General features: G+C 42.7%; 2 protein-coding genes across 4 annotated transcripts; both read right to left on the bottom strand.

Moving 5' to 3' along the window:
• Positions 1-13,626: 13,626 nt before the first annotated feature.
• LOC117324842 lies at positions 13,627-14,031 on the bottom strand. Its single transcript, XM_033880671.1, has one exon. It carries the CDS (start codon positions 14,029-14,031, stop codon positions 13,627-13,629), a length of 405 nt encoding a protein of 134 aa, XP_033736562.1.
• Positions 14,032-14,228: 197 nt separating this feature from the next.
• LOC117324965 (dimethyladenosine transferase 1, mitochondrial-like) lies at positions 14,229-27,346 on the bottom strand. 3 transcript variants are annotated; one of them, XM_033880810.1, is made up of 5 exons: positions 27,197-27,346; positions 25,946-26,213; positions 24,242-24,596; positions 21,899-22,052; positions 14,229-14,545 (listed from the first exon to the last, which is right to left on the bottom strand). In XM_033880810.1, exons 2-5 carry the CDS (start codon positions 26,207-26,209, stop codon positions 14,257-14,259), a joined length of 1,062 nt encoding a protein of 353 aa, XP_033736701.1. In that variant the 5' UTR covers positions 26,210-26,213; positions 27,197-27,346; the 3' UTR covers positions 14,229-14,256. The 3 variants fall into 3 exon arrangements, with proteins under 3 accessions (XP_033736701.1, XP_033736702.1, XP_033736703.1); XM_033880811.1 differs by having other exon boundaries at positions 25,946-26,210; positions 27,197-27,340; XM_033880812.1 differs by having other exon boundaries at positions 27,214-27,340.
• Between the last annotated feature and the right edge of the window lie 125 nt (positions 27,347-27,471).

Raw genomic sequence — 27,471 nt, 5'->3', positions numbered from 1 at the left:
AGATTGTACAGAACGACAACAGTAACATCCTGGTTTATTATCTAAGGACTGTGATACAGAACGTGACCACAGTGACATCTGGTTTATATACATAAAGTGACTGGTATGACGTTACAGAGACAACAGTACGATCCTGGTTTATATTATGCATAGGACGTAGACATTTACCAGATCGACACGTTACATACACTGTTTTATTATCATAAGGACTGTTAGTACAGACGACAACAGTACAATCCTGTTGTATATTGAATCTATTAAGGACTGTAAGTACAGAGACACAGTTAACATCATGGTGTATGAATAGTTATACATAAAAGGACAGATTAACTGTACCGATCAACAGTTACATCACTGGTTGTACATTATGCATAAGGACTGTATACAGAACACATACAGTACACCTGGTTTATATTATCATAAAGGACTGTGTTACCACAGTATACACAGTAGATCCTGGTTTTTTATCCAATTAAGAGACTGTAGCATTACCAGGACGACTACAGTTATCATCCTGGTTTATGAACGGTTACCCTAGCAGGTAGGACGTAAGACGTGTACCTACTTCCCCAATAGCATGATCGTAAGAGACGACTAATTTTGGGATGTTATCATTTCTCTTCTTTCTAAACAGCTTTCCACTTCCAGTAAAACATATCGGGACAGAGAGACAAGCGTGCGTACTTAATACCGAGAGAATATATATAATAGTATGTTACAGTATGACACTAGTTGTAGCAGTATGACACTAGTTGTATGACACTAGTTGTACCAGTATGACACTAGTTGTACCAGTATGACACTAGTTGTACCGGTATGACACTGGTTGTACCGGTATGACACTAGTTGTACCGGTATGACACTAGTTGTACCAGTATGACACTAGTTGTACCAGTATGACACCAGATGTACCAGTATGACACTAGTTGTACCAGTATGACACTAGTTGTACCAGTATGACACTAGTTGTACCAGTATGACACTAGTTGTATGACACTAGTTGTACCAGTATGACACTAGTTGTACCAGTATGACACTAGTTGTATCAGTATGACACTAGTTGTATCAGTATGACACTAGTTGTACCAGTATGACACTAGTTGTACAAGTATGACACTAGTTGTATCAGTATGACACTAGTTGTATGACACTAGTTGTACCAATATGACGCTAGTTGTATGATACTAGTTGTACCAGTATGACACTAGTTGTATCAGTATGACACAAGTTGTACCAGTATGACACTAGTTGTACCAGTATGACACTAGTTGTACCAGTATGACACTAGTTGTACCAATATGACACTAGTTGTACCAGTATGACACTAGTTGTACCAGTATGACACTAGTTGTACCAATATGACACTAGTTGTACCAGTATGACACTAGTTGTATCAGTATGACACTAGTTGTACCAATATGACACTAGTTGTACCAGTATGACACTAGTTGTATCAGTATGACACTAGTTGTACCAGTATGACACTAGTTGTACCGGTATGACACTAGTTGTACCAGTATGACACTAGTTGTACCAGTATGACACTAGTTGTACCAGTATGACACTAGTTGTACCAATATGACACTAGTTGTATGATACTAGTTGTATCAGTATGACACTAGTTGTATGACACTAGTTGTATGACACTAGTTGTACCAGTATGGCACTAGTTGTATCAGTATGACACTAGTTGTACCAGTATGACACTAGTTGTATCAGTATGACACTAGTTGTACCAGTATGACACTAGTTGTACCAGTATGACACTAGTTGTACCAGTATGACACTAGTTGTACCAATATGACACTAGTTGTATGATACTAGTTGTATCAGTATGACACTAGTTGTATGACACTAGTTGTACCAGTATGGCACTAGTTGTACCAGTATGACACTAGTTGTATCAGTATGACACTAGTTGTATCAGTATGATATTTAGTGTACCAATATGACACTAGTTGTATGATACTAGTTGTAATAGATAATAGGATGTAGGACTTGTTAGTAATTGTAAGAATACGACACTAGTTGTGCAAATCTAAGTTGATCGAGTCAACAAGACTAAGTGATGAATAATTGATTGCGTCACATCCTGTCATTGACGTGGAATAATAGGTAAAACGCCTACCAACTTAATCAAAATAAATGTGTAATCTATGAATACAGCTACACACTAGTTAATGTTTTTCTCGGGATGATAAATACACAAATACTGTTAGCACCACTGTTCATTTCCCCAGAGAGAACGTCATCATAGGCTCTATACAACCAACCAGAAATATCTACCGCAGTTAATAGCGCATAATGTAATCATTTACATTTTCACCTACTTACTCATCTTTATTGAAATGAAAAGCATGTCAGTACGTGCACGGGTTTGAGAACCGCACTCCCCTGGGTACCCAGCACGTGAAGTATGTCGATACGGTTTGGTAAATCCATAATTTTGTATACAGATGAACACACGGCTAATTAATTTGAACTAGTTATACTTCTCTATCGTGTACAACAACGCGCGTAATATTTCGGTTAACTTTAAATACATGATGACGATGTATACAAAATAGCAATACCATCAACTCACACCACAGTAATATCATACCACATTATCTAATATTATACCATTCACGGGGGACATACATGTCAGTATTAACATACATACCATAACACACCATTCACAGAGGATATGAATGCCTTGCCTCACTCTCGTAAACCTTTCACAGGATCTTCCATGATATTTCGTACAATAACAGAGGACATGATTAGATAATACACTATTTACAGGATTTATAAATGTCAAAAATTACCACACCTTTTATTGGAAATATGAATCCCATGACACACCATCATTCATGGGTATATAAATGTCATACCACACTATTCATTTGAATATGAATCCCATGACACACCATCATTCATGGTTATATAAATGTCATACCACACTATTCATTTGAATATGAATCCCATGACACACCATCATTCATGGGTATATAAATGTCATACCACACTATTCATTGGAAATATGAATCCCATGACACACCATCATTCATGGTTATATAAATGTCATACCACACTATTCAGATACCAATATCATACCAAACCAACTTGAAATATAAATGCCATAACGTTTCATTGACAGAGGATATGTTTATCATATCACGCCATGTAGATGTTCTCTTTATCCTGTCCTATCATCAAGCTGGTACAAGATTCCTTTACCTGACTTACGAACCACATAGATCACTCCTACAGATTAAATGATATGCTTTGTTGTTGTTTCAACATAATTCAAAAGGCTGAGATGAAAATATGATTAATGTTTATGATACCCGACGTCTTGCGATATTTTCTTGTTCCGGAAAACTTCAAATATTAATTGACTTATATTTTGTGACGTTAACCTCCACGTGAAACAGATCGAATAGGGAAATCTACCGATTGATCCGATACAGAATCAAATGAACAGATAAAAAGTCAGGCAACAATCGACACCACACTCATAACTCTATAAACCGGAAGTTGTACATAAATCGAATTCCCGATTGTCTAACGTTATACACAAAGAAAAACGAGACTCAGAAAGCAGATCTGTCGAGTACAAAAAGGTGATGGACATATAAATCAAAGGGTCGATCAATGGACACGTCATTACTGGACACTGTAGGAATACAAAGGCGACTACTCCATCATCCTATACCGGAAGTTATACATTCAACTTCCGGTGTTATACGATGATGAACACCTTTATACGCCCTTCATAAACTGTATTAATTACCCTTTCTAGAGAGGTATCAAAGTGCAATTTCAGATTGAGGGTTTGATTATGTCTTTAGTCAGATAGTGTTTCAGAGTTTGTAGTTTGGTGTTAAACATGCTTTAATCAAACTCGTACATAGATGTGTGTTAACAGTATCCATTCTTTACTTACTCCATACGATTAGCTTGTATGTCGCCCTGTTAGTTTGTCATTTTGTCTATTGTGTTAACCTCTTTGATTGTCGATTGGATTCTGGAGTGACCAACTCAATGCTCTATGCTGCCTCATACATTCGGCGACTCTCGTGTTCCACAACCCCAAAGTTATAGAGGGATTACGTTTCTCTCAGGTTGCTCGATAGTTCCAAAGTTTTTGTATCCGACTGGAATACTCATTTGTAAGATCACATATATACACAACAAAAGCAATACCAGACATCAAATAGGTATTGACTGGACATTGTGACTGGACATTGTGACTGGGCATTGTTACTGGACATTGTGACTGGAAATTATGGACATTGACTGGACATTATGACTGGACAGGACACTATGATTGGACATTATTACTGGACAATTTGACTGGACATTGTGACTGGACAGTATGACTGGACATTCTGACTGGACATTATGTACATTGACTGGACATTATGATTGGACATTGTGACTGGACATTGTTGCTGGACATTGTGACTGGACATTGTTACTGGACATTGTGACTGGACATTGTGACTGGACATTGTTACTGGACATTGTGACTGGACATTGTTGCTGGACATTTTGACCGGACAGTATGACTGGACATCGTTACTGGACACTGTGGACATTGACTGGACATTATGACTGGACATTGTCACTGGACATTATGACTGGACATTGTCACTGGACATTATGACTGGACATTGTCACTGGATATTCTTGGTATAATTCAATTTCATATTTCTATGATGTGTTATAAGTGGTTATATAACCCAACGTATGCTTCATATAAAAGTTATTTTTTCCAGAAGGGAGCCTACAATTGTCGAGGGAAAGATATACCTGCACCATAGCAACCAGCTTCGCTGTCATTGAACCCAAAACAGGAACAGAAATGTTGTATATCGTGTCGTGTCTAAGAGACGACTAGACTCCCTTGCAGGGTCGGGGTTAATTAACCGGATGTTTTGTTTAGGGAGCATTGGAAAACAAAAAACAGTGCATGTTGTATCCCACTTCATGTTGATCATAGGAGATTGTTAAAATGACACATTCTTTACATTCTGGCCTTTTATTTGGTAGCGAATATATTCCGAAATGACCACTGACAATTGGCCGAGGGTCTAAAACATTACCCGGGACAGTGTATCCGCTCAAATTCGTGTCAAAACGACAACGTCCACTTTCCGTCTGTAAGCAATGGCTGCCTGTTATCCTCCCGCCAAATACTAGACAATGATAATGACCACAACAAAAACAAGACAATACATGGACACATGCATCCATGACGTCACACAGATAGACTGGACATATATGTATATAGTCTATACACAGGTATAACCTGATATACCAGGTGGCTCACTGTATAAGACGCAACTAACAGATAACGCGCAACTCGTTATACAAAAACCCTATAACACCCCTGCCCTGTCAGGGAAATATGACGTTACTTAAATCAATCAACATCAAAGCAGTTATAAATGACATAATTTGCTACACATGAAACTCGACACCAGGGTAAGCAAAGATGTATATTTCACATTTCTCAAATGGTTTTGATGATGAAAAGTAATATTTAAAATGGTCCACTGCGGAAACGGTTATTTTCTTCTTTCAACTGGAACATTAAAAATACCAAAATTGATCTGTGACCCCGATTATTAGATTTCTATCTTTATTATCATTTATGTCCTGCCTGTTGTTCCTGTCAGTGTTTTGCTTTATGTCGTTATCGTTTCCTTGACACCCGTCCCCATGACATCCATCCCCATAACACCCATCCTTTTATGACACCCGTCCTTTTATGACATCCGTCCCTATATGACACCCGTCCCCATATGACACCCATCCTTATATGACACCCGTCCCCATGACACCCATCCTTATATGACACCCGTCCCCATGTCATCCGTCCTTTTATGACACCCGTCCCCATGACACCCATCCTTATATGACCCCCATCCTTATGACACCCGTCCCCATGACACCCATCCTTATATGACACCCGTCCCCATGACACCCATCCTTATATGACACCCGTCCCCATGACACCCATCCTTATATGACACCCGTCCCCATGACACCCATCCTTATATGACACCCGTCCCCATGACACCCATCCTTATGACACCCGTCCCCATGTCATCCGTCCTTTTATGACACCCGTCCCCATGACACCCGTCCTTATATGACACCCATCCTTATATGACACCCATCCTTATATGACACCCGTCCCCATGTCATCCGTCCTTTTATGACACCCGTCCCCATGACACCCATCCTTATATGACACCCGTCCCCATGACACCCATCCTTATATGACACCCGTCCCCATGTCATCCGTCCTTTTATGACACCCGTCCCCATATGACACCCATCCTTATATGACACCCGTCCCCATGACACCCATCCTTATATGACACCCGTCCCCATGACACCCATCCTTATATGACACCCGTCCCCATGACACCCATCCTTATATGACACCCGTCCCCATGACACCCATCCTTATATGACACCCGTCCCCATGACACCCATCCTTATATGACACCCGTCCCCATGACACCCATCCTTATATGACACCCGTCCCCATGACACCCTTTCCCATATGACGCCCGTCCCCATATGACATCTGTTCTTATAAGACACCCGTCCCAATGTGACTCCCGTCTCCATGACACCCTTCCCCATATGATACGTCCCCGTATGACATCCGTTCTTATAAGACACCCGTCCTTATATGACACCCATCCTTATATGACACCCGTCCCCATGACACCCATCCTTATATGACACCCGTCCCCATGACACCCATCCTTATATGAAACCCGTCCCCATGACACCCATCCTTATATGACACCCGTCCCCGTGACACCCTTTCCCATATGACGCCCGTCCCCATATGACATCTGTTCTTATAAGACACCCGTCCTTATATGACACCCATCCTTATATGACACCCGTCCCAATGTGACTCCCGTCACCATGACAACCCTCCCCATATGACACCAGTCCCCATGATACCCGTCCCAGTATGACATCCATTCTTATATGACAACAGTCCACATAAGACAGCCGTCCCATAACATCCATCCCCATATGACTCAAGTCCCCATGACATCCGTCCCCATATGACACCCAGCCTTATATGACACCCGTCCCCATAACACCCATTCTTATATGACACCCATCCTTATATGAAACCCGTCCCCATGACACCCATCCTTATATGACACCCGTCCCCATGACACCCATCCTTATATGACACCCGTCCCCATGACACCCATCCTTATATGACACCCGTCCCCATAACACCCATCCTTATATGACACCCGTCCCCATGACACCCATCCTTATATGACACCCGTCCCCATGACACCCATCCTTATATGACACCCGTCCCCATGACACCCATCCTTATATGACACCCGTCCCCATGACACCCATCCTTATATGACACCCGTCCCCATGACACCCATCCTTATATGACACCCGTCCCCATGACACCCATTCTTATATGACACCCGTCTACGTATGACTCAAGTCCCCATGACACCCGTCCTTATATGACACCTGTCCCCATATGACTCAAGTCCCCATGACAACCGTCCCCATAACACCTGTCCTTATATGACACCTGTCCCCGTATGACTCAAGTCCCCATGACATCCGTCCTTATATGACACCCGTCCCCGTATAACTCAAGTCCCCATGACTTCCGTCCTTATATGACACCCGTCCACATGACATCCGTCCCATATGACATCCGTCCCCAATGACACCCATTCTTAAGTGACATCCGTCCATATAGGACCCGTCCCATTGACGCCCATCCATATATGACTCACATCCTTATGACACCCGTCCCCATGACACCCGTCCCTATATGACTCACATCCCCATGACACCCGTTCTTACATGACACCTGCCTCTATGCGATATCCATCCCCATATGAAGCCCGTCCATATATGACATCCGTCCCCATATTACACCCATCCCCATGATACCCGTCCCCATATGACACCCATCCCCATATTACACCCGTCCTCATATGGCATCAGTCCTTATATTACACCCGATCTTTTATGACACTTTTCCCCATATGAGACCAGTCCTTATATAACACCCGTCACCATATGATACCTGTCCCAATATGACACCCGTCCTGATATGACAACTGTTCCCATGACACCCGTTCTTATATGATATCCGTCCTTATATGACACCTGTCCCCATATGACGTTAGTTGTGGTGATTGGTACCCCCCCCCCCCCCCAACACATGTACACTAAACTACCTTACCTAGAGCAAGATGATAAACATATCATGTTTACCAGTAGTATATAGATATCAAGATCAGAATAGACATGCTTGGTCAGAGTTAATGTAGATTTACGAGGACTGAAATTTGTGAGCCTCGTATTGAAGGAGGTACTCAAGGATGTTCTTTTTAAGTCCTACTATTCTCTGACTATAAAGGGCCGTGTACCCAAGGACTGGTCTCATTTGGTTACTTTATATCGACGAAGTAGCACTCTAAAGTAAACAAGACAAGCGACTTTTGCAAAATGGACAAAATGGGTTAGGGTTAGGGTGAAAGAGTCTGTCATTGCCATGGCTGCCATTCACGATTGTGGCTTTAAATTGATTGAGCATCCGCCTTATTCACCTGATCTAGCTTCATCAGACTTTCATCTATTTCCAAAACTGAAAACAGCTATTTCAGGCACCCTTACCCTAGCTCTAACCCTAACCCTAACATGCAGTAGATGACTTTCTGAAAAGACAAGAAAATAAGTTCTATAAAAGTGGCATTGAGGCCCTTAAACACCACTAGCAAAAGTGTATAGATACTGACGGGGATTATGTTGAAAAATTATACAATGTGTCCGGCAAAATTCAAATCCTTCAATATGAGGCTCACAACTAATCAATCAGTCCTGGTAGCTACAAAGACCATTATTGCGCCACAAATTCTGTCTTTTATTTCTAACGGTGTGTCTATTAATGCTAATCTCGTTCAATGAGTGGCATTCACACCGATTGTTAACATAACCAATATCTTTACTGATCTAGGAAAATCACACAAAGGCGGAGTCTTGTCAAGTCACATCGCCTATTTACATTTCTGCATTTCCTTTATAGCGGACATACAATATGAGGTTGGGTATGCATATGTTTGGGTTGCGTATGTGTGTTTCGTATGTTTGAGAGTTAAGTATGAGTATTTTGTATGTTTCAGAGTTATGTATGTGTGTTTTTCGTAAATATGTTTCAGAGTTATGTATGTGTATTTTGTATGTTTGAGAGTTAGGTATGTGTATTTCATAGCTTTGAGAGCTATGTATGTGTATTTTGTATGTTCGAGAGTTATGTCATATGCTTGAGAGTTATGTATGTATATTTCGTATGTTTGAGAGCTATATATGTGTATTTCATATCTTTGAGAGTTACAAGACAACCTAGGGGTCACAAAGCATAGGAAAAACACAACCTGGGGGTCACAAAGTATAGAGGATACACAACCTGGGGGTCACAAAGTATGGAGGACACACAACCTGGGGGTCACAAAGTATGGAGGACACACAACCTGGGGGTCACAAAGTATGGAGGACACACAGCCTGGGGGTCACAAAGTATGGAGGACACACAACCTGGGGGTCACAAAGTATGGAGGACACACAACCTGGGGGTCACAAAGTATGGAGGACACACAACCTGGGGGTCACAAAGTATGGAGGACACACAGCCATGGGGGTCACAAAGTATGGAGGACACACAACCTGGGGGTCACAAAGTATGGAGGACACACAACACGGGGGTCACAAAGTATGGAGGACACACAACCTGGGGGTCACAAAGTATGGAGGACACACAACATGGGGGTCACAAAGTATGGAGGACACACAACCTTGGGGTCACAAAGTATGGAGGACACACAACCTGGGGGTCACAAAGTATAGAGGACACACAACCTGGGGGTCACAAAGTATGGAGGACACACAACCTGGGGGTCACAAAGTATGGAGGACACACAACATGGGGGTCACAAAGTATGGAGGACACACAACCTGGGGGACACAAAGTATGGAGGACACACAACCTGGGGGTCACAAAGTATGGAGGACATACAACACGGGGGTCATAAAGTATGGAGGACACACAACATGGGGGTCACAAAGTATGGAGGACACACAACCTGGGGGTCACAAATATGGACACACACCTGGGGTCACAAAGATGGAGGACACAACACGGGGTCACAAAGCTTGGACACAAACACCCGGGGTCACAAGCCTTGGACACAAACCGGGGACACATACAGTTGGACACAAACGGCGGGAGTCACACAGCTTGGGACACAACGGCCCGGACAACAGCTTGGACACATACGCCCGGGACACAACAGCCTTGGACACACAAACGGAGCCATACAGCATTGGGACACATACACCTGGGAGACACAGCCTTGGAGGACATACGGCCGGGCACATACAGCCTTGGACACCATACGGCCCGGACATACAGACTTGGAACATACGCCGGGAGACAACAGCCTGGACACATAGTTGGAACAACGGGGGCACATACAGCCTTGGACACATACGGCCCGGGAGACATACAGCCTTGGACACATACGGCCGGGACATACAGCCTTGGACACATACGGCCAGGGAGACATACAGCCTTGGACACATACGGCCCGGGAGACATACAGCCTTGGACACATACGGCCAGGGAGACATACAGCCTTGGACACATAAGGCCTTGGACACATACGGCCCGGGAGACATACAGCCTTGGACACATACGTCCCGGGAGACATACAGCCTTGGACACATACGTCCCGGGAGACATACAGCCTTGGACACATACGACCCAGACATACAGCCTTGGACACATACGGCCCGGGAGACATACAGCCTTGGACACATACGTCCCGGGAGACATACAGCCTTGGACACATACGACCCAGACATACAGCCTTGGACACATACGGCCCGGGAGACATACAGCCTTGGACACATACGGCCCGGGAGACATACAGCCTTGGACACATACGTCCCGGGAGACATACAGCATTGGACACATACGGCCCGGGAGACATACAGACTTGGACACATACGGTACGGGAGACATACAGCCTTGAACACATACGGCCCAGGAGACATACAGCCTTGGACACATACGGCCAGGGAGACATACAGCCTTGGACACATACGACCCAGACATACAGCCTTGGACACATACGGCCCGGGAGACATACAGACTTGGACACATACGGCCCGGGAGACATACAGCCTTGAACACATACGGCCCAGGAGACATACAGCCTTGGACGCATACGGCCAGGGAGACATACAGCCTTGGACACATACGGCCCAGACATACAGCCTTAGACACATACGGCCCGGGAGACATACAGCCTTGAACACATACGGCCCGGATATACAGCCTTGGACACATACGGCCTGGGAGACATACAGCATTGGACACATACGGCCCGGGAGACATACAGCCTTGGACACATACGGCCCGGGAGACGACACATACGGCCTGGGAGACATACAGCATTGGACACATACGGCCCGGGAGACATGCAGCCTTGGACACATACGGCCCGGGAGACATGCAGCCTTGGACACATACGGCCCGGGAGACATACAACATTGGACTCATACGGCCTTGGACACAAACGGCCCAGGAAACGATACATACGGCCCAGGAGAAGACACATACGGCCGGGGAGACATACGGCCTTGGACACATACGGCCGGGAAAAGACACATATGACCCAGAAGACGACACATACAGCCCAGGAGACGACACATAAGACCTTGGACACATACGGCCCAGGAAACAACACATAAGGCCGGGGAGACATATGGCCTTGGACACATACGGCCCAGGAGACGACACATACGGCCCAGGAGACAACACATACGGCCTAGGAGACATACGGCCCGGGAGACGACATATACGGCCCAGGAGACGACACATACGGCCCGGGAGAAACACATACAGCCTAGGAGACATACGGCCCGGGAGACGACATATACGGCCCAGGAGACGACACATACGGCCTAGGAGACATACGGCCCGGGAGACGACACATACGGCCCAGGAGACAACACATACGGCCCAGGAGACGACACATACGGCCTAGGAGACGACACATACAGCCTGGGAGACGACACATACAGCCCAGGAGACGACACATACAGCCTGGGAGACGACACATACGGCCCAGGAGACGACACATACAGCCTGGGAGACGACACATACGGCCCAGGAGACGACACATACGGCCCAGGAGACGACACATACAGCCTTGGACACATACGGCCAGGGAGACATACAGCCTTGGACACATAAGGCCTTGGACACATACGGCCCGGGAGACATACAGCCTTGGACACATACGTCCCGGGAGACATACAGCCTTGGACACATACGTCCCGGGAGACATACAGCCTTGGACACATACAACCCAGACATACAGCCTTGGACACATACGGCCCGGGAGACATACAGCCTTGGACACATACGTCCCGGGAGACATACAGCCTTGGACACATACGGCCCGGGAGACATACAGCCTTGGACACATACGGCCCGGGAGACATACAGACTTGGACACATACAGCCCGGGAGACATACAGCCTTGGACACATACGGCCCGGGAGACATGCAGCCTTGGACACATACGACCCAGACATACAGCCTTGGACACATACGGCCCGGGAGACATACAGCCTTGGACACATACGGCCCGGGAGACATACAGCCTTGGACACATACGTCCCGGGAGACATACAGCCTTGGACACATACGACCCAGACATACAGCCTTGGACACATACGGCCCGGGAGACATACAGACTTGGACACATACGGCCAGGGAGACATACAGCCTTGGACACATACGGCCCAGGAGACATACAGCCTTGGACACATACGGCCAGGGAGACATACAGCCTTGGACACATACGGCCCAGACATACAGCCTTGGACACATACGGCCCGGGAGACATACAGCCTTGAACACATACGGCCCAGATATACAGCCTTGGACACATACGGCCTGGGAGACATACAGCATTGGACACATACGGCCCGGGAGACATACAGCCTTGGACACATACGGCCCGGGAGACGACACATACGGCCTGGGAGACATACAGTATTGGACACATACGGCCCGGGAGACATGCAGCCTTGGACACATACGGCCCGGGAGACATGCAGCCTTGGACACATACGGCCCGGGAGACATACAACCTTGGACTCATACGGCCTTGGACACAAACGGCCAGGGAGACATATGGCCTTGGACACATACGGCCCAGGAAACGATACATACGGCCCAGGAGAAGACACATACGGCCGGGGAGACATACGGCCTTGGACACATACGGCCGGGAAAAGACACATATGACCCAGAAGACGACACATACAGCCCAGGAGACGACACATAAGACCTTGGACACATACGGCCCAGGAAACAACACATAAGGCCGGGGAGACAAATGGCCTTGGACACATACGGCCCAGGAGACGACACATACGGCCCAGGAGACAACACATACGGCCTAGGAGACATACGGCCCGGGAGACGACATATACGGCCCAGGAGACGACACATACGGCCCGGGAGACGACACATACAGCCTAGGAGACATACGGCCCGGGAGACGACATATACGGCCCAGGAGACGACACATACGGCCTAGGAGACATACGGCCCGGGAGACGACACATACGGCCCAGGAGACAACACATACGGCCCAGGAGACGACACATACGGCCTAGGAGACGACACATACAGCCTGGGAGACGACACATACAGCCCAGGAGACGACACATACAGCCTGGGAGACGACACATACGGCCCAGGAGACGACACATACAGCCTGGGAGACGACACATACGGCCCAGGAGACGACACATACGGCCCAGGAGACGACACATACAGCCCGGGAGACGACACATACGGCCCAGGAGACGACACATACGGCCCAGGAGACGACACATACGGCCCGGGAGACGACACATACGGCCCAGGAGACGACACATACGGCCCGGGAGACGACACACAGAGGCTAGAACTTACTCAGCAGTCCTAACCGATGCCAATCAATGTTTAGTTTCTTGAGGTACTAGGAAAAAGTAAAAACAATTCCCAAAAATTGATCAAATTTATAGACTTAAACCACTACAGGGGAATCATTCCTCAATATATATATAATCATAAATAATGTCAACATCACGTCTTGGCTTGTATTTTTATTCACACTGCTATTATGTAATGTCCAGTTTTCCACTGTTTGGTGTCTGCGTGAGACTCTCTTGTTTCTCCACCCTCTCCTGTCTGCGCCTCATTCTGTCCTCACGGAGAAGTTTCTGACCCTCTTCACTACGATAGTCGTAGGTAAACACATGAGGGTAGGTATCACATATGTCACTATAAACCTGGCTCAGACGTCCTAATTCACTCAAGGTCAACATGTATGACCTTGTGTCTGCAGGGATGTCAGCAATCCTCAAGGTCTCCTCTGTCAGGTGGCTTAAGTCAGGCGGGAACAAAGTCCTGTACATAACATATATAATGTTAAAGATTTCATCTATAGGTATCACATATAGGTATCATACATAGGTATCATACATAGGTATCATAGGTATCATACATAGGTATCACATATAGGTATCATACATAGGTATCATACATAGGTATCATATATAGGTATCACATACAGGTATCATACATAGCTATCATACATAGCTATCATTTAAGCAATGAACAGTGGTTTTAATGTTGTTATTGTCGATATAGCAGCAAGATGTATGGTGGGCAAATGACATGGGAACCCGTTAGGGTTTCAATGCTACAATTGCCCACCATACATCTTACCCGCCTTTTTTAATGTCACATGACCCACTGGGTGTGGGTGTTATAGCCTGAGGCACTGGATGTTATAGGTGTATGGTGGCAACTGCCTCTTAGCATTGTGTCAATGGGGATTATACTGTGTATAGTTAGCTTGAACTACTATCTCCAATCACTAGGCCCAATATATTATACTGTGTATAGTTAGCTTGAACTACTATCTCCAATCACTATGTCCTAACATATTACACAGTATAGTTAGCTTGAACTACTATCTCCAATCACTAGGCCTAACATATTATACTGTGTATAGTTAGCTTGAACTACTATCTCCAATCACTAGGCCTAACATATTATACTGTGTATAGTTAGCTTGAACTACTATCTCCAATCACTATGTCCTAACATATTACACAGTATAGTTAGCTTGAACTACTATCTCCAATCACTAGGCCTAACATATTATACTGTGTATAGTTAGCTTGAACTACTATCTCCAATCACTAGGCCTAACATATTATACTGTGTATAGTTAGCTTGAACTACTATCTCCAATCACTAGGCCTAACATATTATACTGTGTATAGTTAGCTTGAACTACTATTTTCAATCACTATGTCCTAACATATTATACTGTGTATAGTTAGCTTGAACTACTATCTCCAATCACTATGTCCTAACATATTACACAGTATAGTTAGCTTGAACTACTATCTCCAATCACTAGGCCTAACATATTATACTGTGTATAGTTAGCTTGAACTACTATCTCCAATCACTAGGCCTAACATATTATACTGAGGCCTAACATATTACACTGAGGCCTAACATATTATACTGTATATAGTTAGCTTGAACTACTATCTCCAATCACTAGGCCCAATATATTATACTGTGTATAGTTAGCTTGAACTACTATCTCCAATCACTATGTCCTAACATATTACACAGTATAGTTAGCTTGAACTACTATCTCCAATCACTAGGCCTAACATATTATACTGTGTATAGTTAGCTTGAACTACTATCTCCAATCACTAGGCCTAACATATTACACTGTGAATAGTTAGCTTGAACTACTATCTCCAATCACTAGGCCTATCATATTATACTGTGTATAGTTAGCTTGAACTACTATTTTCAATCACTATGTCCTAACATATTACACTGAGGCCTAACATATTATACTGTATATAGTTAGCTTGAACTACTATCTCCAATCACTAGGTCTAACATATTATACTGTGAATAGTTAGCTTGAACTACTATCTCCAATCACTAGGTCTAACATATTATACTGTGTATAGTTAGCTTGAACTACTATCTCCAATCACTAGGTCTAACATATTACACTGTGAATAGTTAGCTTGAACTACTATCTCCAATCACTAGGCCTAACATATTATACTGAGTATAGTTAGCTTGAACTACTATCTCCAATCACTAGGTCTAACATATTACACTGTGTATAGGTAGCTTGTACTACTATCTCCAATCACTAGGTCTAACATATTACACAGTATAGTTAGCTTGAACTACTATCTCCAATCACTAAGCCTAACATATTATACTGTGTATAGTTAGCTTGAACTACTATCTCCAATCACTAGGCCTAACATATTATACTGTGATTTGTAATTAACTGCCTTACAACGGTGACCTTTGGAAATCAGTGGTTTGATCACTGTACCTGTTAGGGAAAGGACTTTATGACAAGCCAGGATAATGACAAAAGGTAGTAGAGTACTTTACAAAATCACTTATTTAGAAGTACACTCTGACTGAGACAAGTACAAATTGTTTTTGTTTTTGTTCAACGTCCTATTAACAGCCAGGGTAATTTAAGGACGTGGCAGGTTTTGGAGGTGGAGGAAAGCCGGAGTACCCGGAGAAAAACCACCGGCCTACGGTTAGTACCTGGCAACTGCCCCACATAGGTTTCGAACTCGCAACCCAGTGGTGGAGGCCTAGTGATAAAGTGTCGGTACACCTTAACCACTCAGCCACCGCGGCCCCCCAAGTACAAAGTCTCGCTCAAAAATAGTTCATTTGTATTACAATATTTATCCGATAATGTTTAGTTCATAAACAGCTGTGAATCCTTTGCAAAGTTGGTATCGAGGTGTGATTTGTCGAGAGTTTTTGAGTTTTCTGAATGATCTAAACAGGCTAATGTTTATCTTTATTGTCAGAAATTACTGTTGAATAAGTGTTTATGTAACTTAATTATTTTATATACACAGATATCACAAATCAGGGATAAGACATCAATCTCATTTTCTCTGATTTCTCAGTATGAAAGGCCTAACCATGGTCCATATTACTGTATCAAAAAGGTTGATTTGTTACAACATAAAAGATTTAGATAAAAAAAAAATCCTTTCAATTTACTAAATAGACAAACAAGCAGTCAGCATATCAAACAAATCTCCACAGCTGATGATGTACACAAACCTATAGGAGAAAATAAATATAACATGCTTCCTGATCTTATCACCAAACATCAGTTCTATAGTAATTAATCACCTTCATTTGCTCTGAATGACAAATTGTTTTTGACAACCATCAGAAAAAAATTTCAACTATAAAAATCTGAAAACAAAATCTAATTTTAGCACTAACAATTAGTGTATGATTGAAGTAGTTGGAGAGGCTATTTATACAGGAATCATTAGACAGACAAGATTCATCAGGTGTGGACACTAAACAGTCCACCCACCCCTCCTAAAATACCCGGCGCCACTTCTGTGTGGAGCCTTTAGAAGCTACATTTACCAGTGGGTAGTTCATCAACACAGTGTTTTATTAATCAATATTTTGTTTCTACCAAATAACTACGTATTGATTTCACGTTATACATCTTCTGTTAACAGTATTTCCTAGGTAATACTGCAGTATTTCAAACTCATCCAGCATTATTGGTAATGTAATTAACTTGGCTGTCCAACATTGGAGAACAAAAGTCGAACTTTGACCTGCTAAAAGCATTGAATCGTCGTTTCCATGTATGGGATGCTATTGTTTGTAATTTGTATCATGTTAGCTGCTCAACAGGATATTACCAAATGATACACAACTTCATCTAATTTCACGGCAGACTGGATTAAGAGCTAATAGCTTCTGACACGAAACTCATAGTCTCCATTGCGTGAGGAAGGAACTTAAAGCAATTATCCAGGGCAATCAGCAGATTTAGATTTGTAGACACTTCAGGCAATATTAATTTGTTTCATATTATTTAAACTTTCCAATTAACAGTAGAACAAGAGGCCCAGATGGCTTGTATTTTTCAGTGATTATGGGGAGCAAACCCGCCGTTCATACAAAATTTATCTGATCAGATCCACTGCTTGTATAAAATTTATACAAGAGGCCCAAGGGCCTAAATGGTTATCTGACTTTAAAAACCCTTCTGCTATTGTAGTATACATACTCAGTAGCAAGTATAGTGGCACTGTTGGCCATGGTGACCAACTTTGGTTTTGGAGCGACCCGAAAAATAACAACTCTTGATCAGCACTATCTCAGAATCGTTTCGGGTAAGCTAGAGCTGAATACCACTAGTGGAATTTGAAAAGAAGTTTGAAATAGGTGTTGTTCAGGAAAATCATGATTGTGCAATCATCTTACAAAATGGCCGCTATGGCTGCCATGTCAAAGTTTTTACAAGGCTGAAATATAACAACACTTTGTTGGCTCCCCTTCCCTAAAATCCTCACCAATTTCTAGCTCAATGGCACCAGTGGAACTGAAGAAGAAGCTTAAAATGTTGTTTTTTTAAAGATGGCTGCCATGGCGACCATCTTGGATTTCTGACCAACCAGAAAAAAACACTTGGTCAGAATTATCTCAGGATCATTTCAGGCAAGTTTCAGATAAATCCCAGAGTTGGAATTTGAGAAGAAGTTTGAAATGTGAAAAGTTTACGTACGGCCCATGGCGGACGACGACGGACGAAGCACAATGACTATAGGTCTTGGTCAAAATCAGCTAAGTCAACTATTAGTAATCATTAAGGAAAGTTGTCTAATCAGCTGTTCAGCCCAAGTGACCCTAAAGTTAGACTGGAAATGCTTCAGAGATAACTGGTCACCAAATCTGTCTGATAGCTATTCATTTAAAATTCTTCCAGTAGTTTAATCAAATAGATTCAAGGGTGAATTTTTTTCATATAAAGAAATTTTAGAATTTATTAATTTTATCAAGGAGTATATATATATTTAAATATACTGTAATGTCATCAATCACTAGACACACTGTAATGTCATCAGTCACTAGATACACTGTGGTGTCATCAGTCACTAGACACACTGTGATGGCATCAGTCACTAGACACACTGTGGTGTCATCAGTCACTAGACACACTGTGATGGCATCAGTCACTAGACACACTGTGATGTCATCAGTCACTAGACACACTGTGATGGCATCAGTCACTAGACACACTGTGATGGCATCAGTCAGTAGACACACTGTGATGTCATCAATTTATAGATACACTGTGATGTCATCAGTCACTAGACACACTGTGATGTCATCAGTCACTAGATACACTGTGATGTCATCAGTCAATAGACACACTGTGGTGTCATCAGTCACTAGACAAACTGTGATGGCATCAGTCACTAGACACACTGTGATGTCATCAGTCACTAGTTACACTGTGATGTCATCAGTCACTAGACACACTGTGATGTCATCAGTCAATAGACACACTGTGGTGTCATCAGTCACTAGACACACTGTGATGGCATCAGTCACTAGACACACTGTGATGTCATCAGTCACTAGACACACTGTGATGGCATCAGTCAGTAGACACACTGTGATGTCATCAATTTATAGATACACTGTGATGTCATCAGTCAGTAGATACACTGTGATGTCATCAATTTATAGATACACTGTGATGTCATCAGTCAGTAGATACACTGTGATGTCACCAGTCACTAGATACAATGTGATGTCATCAGTCACTAGATACACTGTGATGTCATCAATTTAGATACACTGTGATGTCATCAATTTATAGATACACTGTGATGTCATCAGTCAGTAGATACACTGTGATGTCATCAATTTATAGATACACTGTGATGTCATCAGTCACTAGATACACTGTGATGTCATCAGTCACTAGATACACTGTGATGCCATCAGGCACTAGATACACTGTGATGTCATCAGTCACTAGATACACTGTGATGTCATCAATCACTAGATACACTGTGATGTCATCAATTTATAGATACACTGTGATGTCATCAGTCAGTAGATACACTGTGATGTCATCATCATTAAATACACTGTGATGTCATCAGTCACTAGATACACTGTGATGTCATCAGTCAATAGATACACTGTGATGTCATCCGGCACTAGACACACTGTGATGTCATCAGTCAGGAGATACACTGATGTCATCAGTCACTAGACACACTGTGATGTCATCAGTCACTAGATACAATGTGATGTCATCAGTCACTAGATACACTGTGATGTCATCAATCACTAGATACACTGTGATGTCATCAATCACTAGATACAATGTGATGTCATCAATTTATAGATACACTGTGATGTCATCAGTCAGTAGATACACTGTGATGTCATCATCATTAAATACACTGTGATGTCATCAGTCACTAGATACACTGTGATGTCATCAGTCAATAGATACACTGTGATGTCATCAGGCACTAGACACACTGTGATGTCATCAGTCACTAGATACAATGTGATGTCATCAGTCACTAGATACAATGTGATGTCATCAGTCACTCGACACACTGTGATGTCATCAGTCCCTAGACACACTGTGATGTCATCAGTCACTAGACACAATGTGATGTCCTCAGTCACTAGATACACTGTGATGTCATCAGTCACTAGACACACTGTGAGGTCATCAGTCACTAGACACACTGTGATGTCATCAGTCACTAGACACACTGTGATGTCATCAGTCAGTAGATACACTGTGATGTCATCAGTCACTAGACACTGTGATGTCATCAGTCACTAGATACACTGTGATGTCATCAGGCAATAGATACACTGTGATGTCATCAGTCACTAGACACACTGTGATGTCATCAGTCACTAGATACACTGTGATGTCATCAGTCACTAGATACACTGTGATGTCATCAGTCACTAGATACACTGTGATGTCATCAGTCACTAGACACACTGTGATGTCATCAGTCACTAGACACACTGTGATGTCATCATCATTAAATACACTGTGATGTCATCAGTCACTAGACACACTGTGATGTCATCAGTCACTAGATACACTGTGATGTCATCAGTCACAAGATACACTGTGATGTCATCAGTCACTAGACACACTGTGATGTCATCAGTCACTAGACACACTGTGATGTCATCAGTCACTAGATACACTGTGATGTCATCAGTCACTAGATACACTGTGATGTCATCAGTCACTAGACACACTGTGATGTCATCAGTCACTAGACACACTGTGATGTCATCATCATTAAATACACTGTGATGTCATCAGTCACTAGACACACTGTGATGTCATCAGTCACTAGACACACTGTGATGTCATCAGTCACTAGATACACTGTGATGTCATCAGTCAATAGACACACTGTGATGTCATCAGTCACTAGACACACTGTGATGTCATCATCATTAAATACACTGTGATGTCATCAGTCACTAGATACACTGTGATGTCATCAGTCACTAGATACACTGTGATGTCATCAGTCACTAGACACACTGTGATGTCATCAGTCACTAGACACACTGTGATGTCATCAGTCACTAGATACACTGTGGTGTCATCAGTCAGTAGATACACTGTGATGTCATCAGTCAGTAGATACACGGTGATGCCATCAGTCACTAGATACACTGTGATGCCATCAGTCACTAGACACACTGTGATGTCATCAGTTAATGTAATTAGAAGTTTAATTTGTTTTAGTAGCATCCGTTCCACATGGGATGACAAAGACAGACAGGATCATATCAACATATCGAGAACAAAACCCCACGAACATAAGTGTTACAACTTACTTCACTCCAAACGATAATTTCTTGTTCCTATGGTGGAAGACATGTTTACAGACTTTCTCCACCAGAGGAAATGGTAGTGGAATCATTGGTTTGATACGAGGAAGGAAGTGGACCACTCCCACATCTACCTTAGGCTTAGGCACAAATGCAGCACCTACAATAAAAGGAATTGATGTTTAGTCACTGACTATTACACTGAGCTACAATAATAGTTAGTACAAATCACTAACATACGATCAAGACAATATCATTGACAACTCAGGACAATAACATTGACAACTCAGGACAATAACATTGACAACTCAAAACAATAACATTGACAACTCAGGACAACAACATTGACAACTCAGAACAATAACATTGACAACTCAGGACAATAACATTGACAACTCAAAACAATAACATTGACAACTCAGGACAATAACATTGACAACTCAGAACAATAACATTGACAACTCAGGACAATAACATTGACAACTCAGAACAATAACATTGACAACTCAGGACAATAACTCCCATGTGGACACTACTGTATCAGGGAGTCCTTAGGACTGACACTATATACACTGACTAAGAGAACTCCCGTGTAGACACTACTGTATCAGGGGGTCCTTAGGACTGACACTATATACACTGACTAAGAGAACTCCCATGTGGACACTACTGTATTAGGGGGTCCTTAGGACTGACACTATATACACTGACTAAGAGAACTCCCGTGTAGACACTACTGTATCAGGGGGTCCTTAGGACTGACACTATATACACTGACTAAGAGAACTCCCATGTGGACACTACTGTATCAGGGAGTCCTTAGGACTGACACTGTATACACTGACTAAGAGTCCTTAGGACTGACACTGTATACACTGACTAAGAGAACTCCCATGTGGACACTACTGTATCATGGAGTCCTTAGGACTGACACTGTATACACTGACTAAGAGAACTCCCGTGTGGACACTACTGTATCAGGGAGTCCTTAGGACTGACACTGTATACACTGACTAAGAGTCTTTAGGACTGACACTGTATACACTGACTAAGAGAACTCCCATGTGGACACTACTGTATCAGGGAGTCCTTAGGACTGACACTATATACACTGACTAAGAGAACTCCCGTGTAGACACTACTGTATCAGGGGGTCCTTAGGACTGACACTATATACACTGACTAAGAGAACTCCCATGTGGACACTACTGTATTAGGGGGTCCTTAGGACTGACACTATATACACTGACTAAGAGAACTCCCGTGTAGACACTACTGTATCAGGGGGTCCTTAGGACTGACACTATATACACTGACTAAGAGAACTCCCATGTGGACACTACTGTATCAGGGAGTCCTTAGGACTGACACTGTATACACTGACTAAGAGTCCTTAGGACTGACACTGTATACACTGACTAAGAGAACTCCCATGTGGACACTACTGTATCATGGAGTCCTTAGGACTGACACTGTATACACTGACTAAGAGAACTCCCGTGTGGACACTACTGTATCAGGGAGTCCTTAGGACTGACACTGTATACACTGACTAAGAGTCCTTAGGACTGACACTGTATACACTGACTAAGAGAACTCCCATGTGGACACTACTGTATCAGGGAGTCCTTAGGACTGACACTGTATACACTGACTAAGAGAACTCCCATGTGGACACTACTGTATCAGGGAGTCCTTAGGACTGACACTGTATACACTGACTAAGAGTCCTTAGGACTGACACTGTATAAACTGACTAAGAGAACTCCCATGTGGACACTACTGTATCAGGGAGTCCTTAGGACTGACACTGTATACACTGACTAAGAGTCCTTAGGACTGACACTGTATACACTGACTAAGAGAACTCCCATGTGGACACTACTGTATCAGGGAGTCCTTAGGACTGACACTGTTTACATTGAGTAAGAGAATTCTGATGTGGACACTGATATGTCTTATGTTGAGGGATTACAGCACTACCGACTGCTTCCCTGTGTAAAAAGATGCTAAATCATTTCTAACATCACTGTTATCAGAAAGAACCAAAAACATTGCATGACAAATAACAAATACAATAAATATATATAAATCCCAGGTGAAACTAGATCTGTAACATCTTATTTCCCACATCAAACCATCATTTTATGGAGGCATTGATACTGACTCCAGAAATTATCACAGTTGGTACAGATGGATGGACAGATGAAATCTCCCCGGAATAGCTGGAAGGGGAGTAATGATAATATAAATCCAACATTCACCAAGACAAAAACATCAAGGTCAACATTCAAGGTCAAAATCAATATTTCATTAAAAAAATCAGTAAGGTGATAAAAGGAATCCTACCTGGAATAGTAAACTTGTTAGTGACATGACACCAGTTTTGACACATGGCAGACAGACGACATCGCTCATCTTTAAGAATGGGTGACACTATTCTGTCTGCTACTTCCTTCTGAAAAGTCAGTGTCATCCTGACACGCCCATAGCGCCACACACTAGTTTGTCTGGAAATGGACTCCAGGTACCTAATAATCAGTGGTGTGGCCACATTGAAGGGAAGGTTCCCAATGATGTGGATATTTGGGGGATCTTTGTCCCATGGAGAGATCAGCTCTTCAGGGAATAGACGGCCCATGTCAAAGTACAGCACATCTCCAAGGATTACCCGCAGTCTGTTGTTGGATTCTTGTGATAAAGTCTAAAATGAATGATGTATGGCGATAAAGGTTAGCAAGTACAACTCATGTGTAACAGTAAAATACAACACTAACATGTGTTTTCAACATATTTTATACACAGTTGATCAAATTAGATATCAGGTATGTCCTACACGAGTCATTTCTGTATATTGACATCTAGTGATGAAACACACACATAAAAAATCATATTATTATAAACTTATATGTAGTTATAATCCTCTATAAAATATACATGTAAAATAATGTACCTTTTTTTAACAATAAAATACTGTATATACTCAACTAATTTATTACTGTTAAAATTAATATTGCCATCAATAAGGGGGAGTAACTCTTATATATTCTGGCTATTTTTGTTATTACTTTCTTACATCTTTTTGAACTTAATCATCAAAGCCTTGTATAATAACATCTTTTCAGATATGATATAATGCCTTATTGTTTTGTTTATTTCCCAAAACGTTAGAATCTGAGGAAATCTAGAGTAAATGGTGACCTTGTGATGTGTACCTGTAAGGTGGTGTAACCTTGTGAGGTGGTGTGACCTTGTGAGGTGTAACTGTAAGGTAGTGTGACTTTGTGAGGTGTACCTGTAAGGTAGTGTGACCTTGTGAGGTGTACCTGTAAGGTGGTGTGACCTTGTGAGGTGTAACTGTAAGGTAGTGTGACCTTGTGAGGTGTACCTGTAAGATGGTGTGACCTTGTGAAGTGGTGTGACCTTGTGAGGTGTAACTGTAAGGTGGTGTGACTTTGTGAGGTGGTGTAACCTTGTGAGGTGTACCTGAAAGGTGGTGTGACCTTGTGAGGTGTAACTGTAAGGTGGTGTGACCTTGTGAGGTGTAACCTTGTGAGGTGTACCTGAAAGGTGGTGTGACCTTGTGAGGTGTAACTGTAAGGTGGTGTGACTTTGTGAGGTGTAACCTTGTGAGGTGTACCTGAAAGGTGGTGTGACCTTGTGAGGTGTACCTGTAAGGTGGTGTGACCTTGTGATGTGTACCTGTAAGGTGGTGTGACCTTGTGATGTGTACCTGTAAGGTGGTGTGACCTTGTGAGGTGTACCTGTAAGGTGGTGTGACCTTGTGATGTGTACCTGTAAGGTGGTGTGACCTTGTGAGGTGTACCTGTAAGGTGGTGTGATCTTGTGATGTGGTGTGACCTTGTGAGGTGTACCTGTAAGGTGGTGTGACCTTGTGAGGTGTACCTGTAAGGTGGTGTGACCTTGTGATGTGGTGTGACCTTGTGAGGTGTACCTGTAAGGTGGTGTGACCTTGTGAGGTGTACCTGTAAGGTGGTGTGACCTTGTGAGGTGACTACCTGTTAGATGGTGTGACAAGCTTGTGATATGTACCTGTAAGCTTGGTATGAACCGACTGTCCTTCTCTATGACGACTAGGTGTTCCACCTGTTTGTCCAGTATTGCCCTGGTGATACCTCCAGGCCCTGGCCCGACCTCACACACATAGCCATTAGTGATGCGTCCTGCTGCTTTCACAATTTTTCTATTGATATTCATGTCAAACAAAAAGTTTTGGGACAGGTGTTTTTTCGCACTGATTCGGTAAAGTTTGACAATGTCCGCCACTGTGGGCATAGGGGACAGGCGCCCAACCATCCTGCTGTTAGAAATTAAATAAAACTGTCAATTATTAGTACGCCTATTCCATGTTTCAGAATAGCTCAGACATATATATTGATTACTCCTATAACATAAGAGGCTGCTGGTCGGCTCTTTTTCTATAGGATTTTGCCGACACGGCACCTGTCAAAAGTATCTCGCTGTGTAAAACCTCTAACATTGTTGGAGTAATATATTGATGTATATCTGTATACATGGGAATTCAAACCCATCTGACGTGCCATCCCTATGAAATGTAATGCTTCAACCAACCTGATGAAATGTGCACTGATCACCACAACGTTACCCCACAGACCCTGAAAGGTTAAACAATTAATAAAAAAAAACCTAAGTGCACTGTAAGCCTGTCGCTTTTATGTGCCATGCACACAGGTAAATACCTCCTTTTTATTGCTTGAACGTGTAGAGCAGTCCGATCATCAACAAATCGTATACCCTTACACAAATGGCGTTAAGTACGGGGTCGGATGAACCCCGCGCTAGATTAAACGACACTTTTTAATATCCTACACAACCGGCAGTATATATATGATCGTTTTCTGTAATAGATTTATATATGATTTAATAATAGTTATTCACACCACCTTGCATTCAATCCAACAACCTAATATTCATACAATCTTACATTTACTTGCACAATCTGACAACCTCAGCCTGGCCAGGACACACTTGAATCACATCTGCCACATTAGTATTAACATAAACCTTGTTCTTTAAAAATATTATAATATTTCATGCATTATTCATTTTCTTTTCAACAATTTCCCTTCAAACATGGAATTTAATGAGTACACACTTAATTCCATACATCGGTGAGATGCAGTCATACAGAATAGTTCTACTGAGCCAATGTTACTAAAATTTACATTAAGCGGTTATCTCCCTTTAACTGCATTTTTCTTGTCTTCCTACAAATGTCTACTTATTGATATGACAATGCAATACATTGATTTAAATTCCTACCCTTTTTGTGAAAATACCTATGCCGGTACAATCCAATATATTGTAACAATCTTTAGCAGGTAAAAATACATGTGTACAGCTCTGACCGTGAATTACTTTCACAGTCGTGTTTTCGTCTTTCGTTCATGGGCGCTGCCATCTTGTACCGTCGACGGTACTGTACATATTTTGACGCAAGTTTCGTTTAAGCAGTAACATCAAACAATTATATTATCTCAACAAATTACAATTACATCTATATTTACGAATAGTTTATTGAATAATGTGAATGTTAT

Source organism: Pecten maximus, chromosome 4 (assembly GCF_902652985.1).
Source record: "Pecten maximus chromosome 4, xPecMax1.1, whole genome shotgun sequence".
In the NCBI taxonomy this organism is placed as follows: domain Eukaryota; kingdom Metazoa; phylum Mollusca; class Bivalvia; order Pectinida; family Pectinidae; genus Pecten; species Pecten maximus.
Note: the sequence above shows the minus strand (reverse complement) of the source record. Positions and strands in the feature narration are given on the sequence as shown.

Coding starts and splice junctions, on each gene's coding strand:
- LOC117324842 (XM_033880671.1), bottom strand. CDS start 14,031: ATGTGTCGTCTCCTGGGCCGTATGTGTCGTCTCCCGGGCCGTATGTGT.
- LOC117324965 (XM_033880810.1), bottom strand. CDS start 26,209: ATGGTTGGGCGCCTGTCCCCTATGCCCACAGTGGCGGACATTGTCAAA. Junction 22,053..24,241: donor TAACAAGTTTACTATTCCAG/GTAGGATTCCTT, acceptor CTTTTATTGTAG/GTGCTGCATTTGTGCCTAAG. Junction 14,546..21,898: donor AAATTATCGTTTGGAGTGAA/GTAAGTTGTAAC, acceptor TGTTATGTACAG/GACTTTGTTCCCGCCTGACT.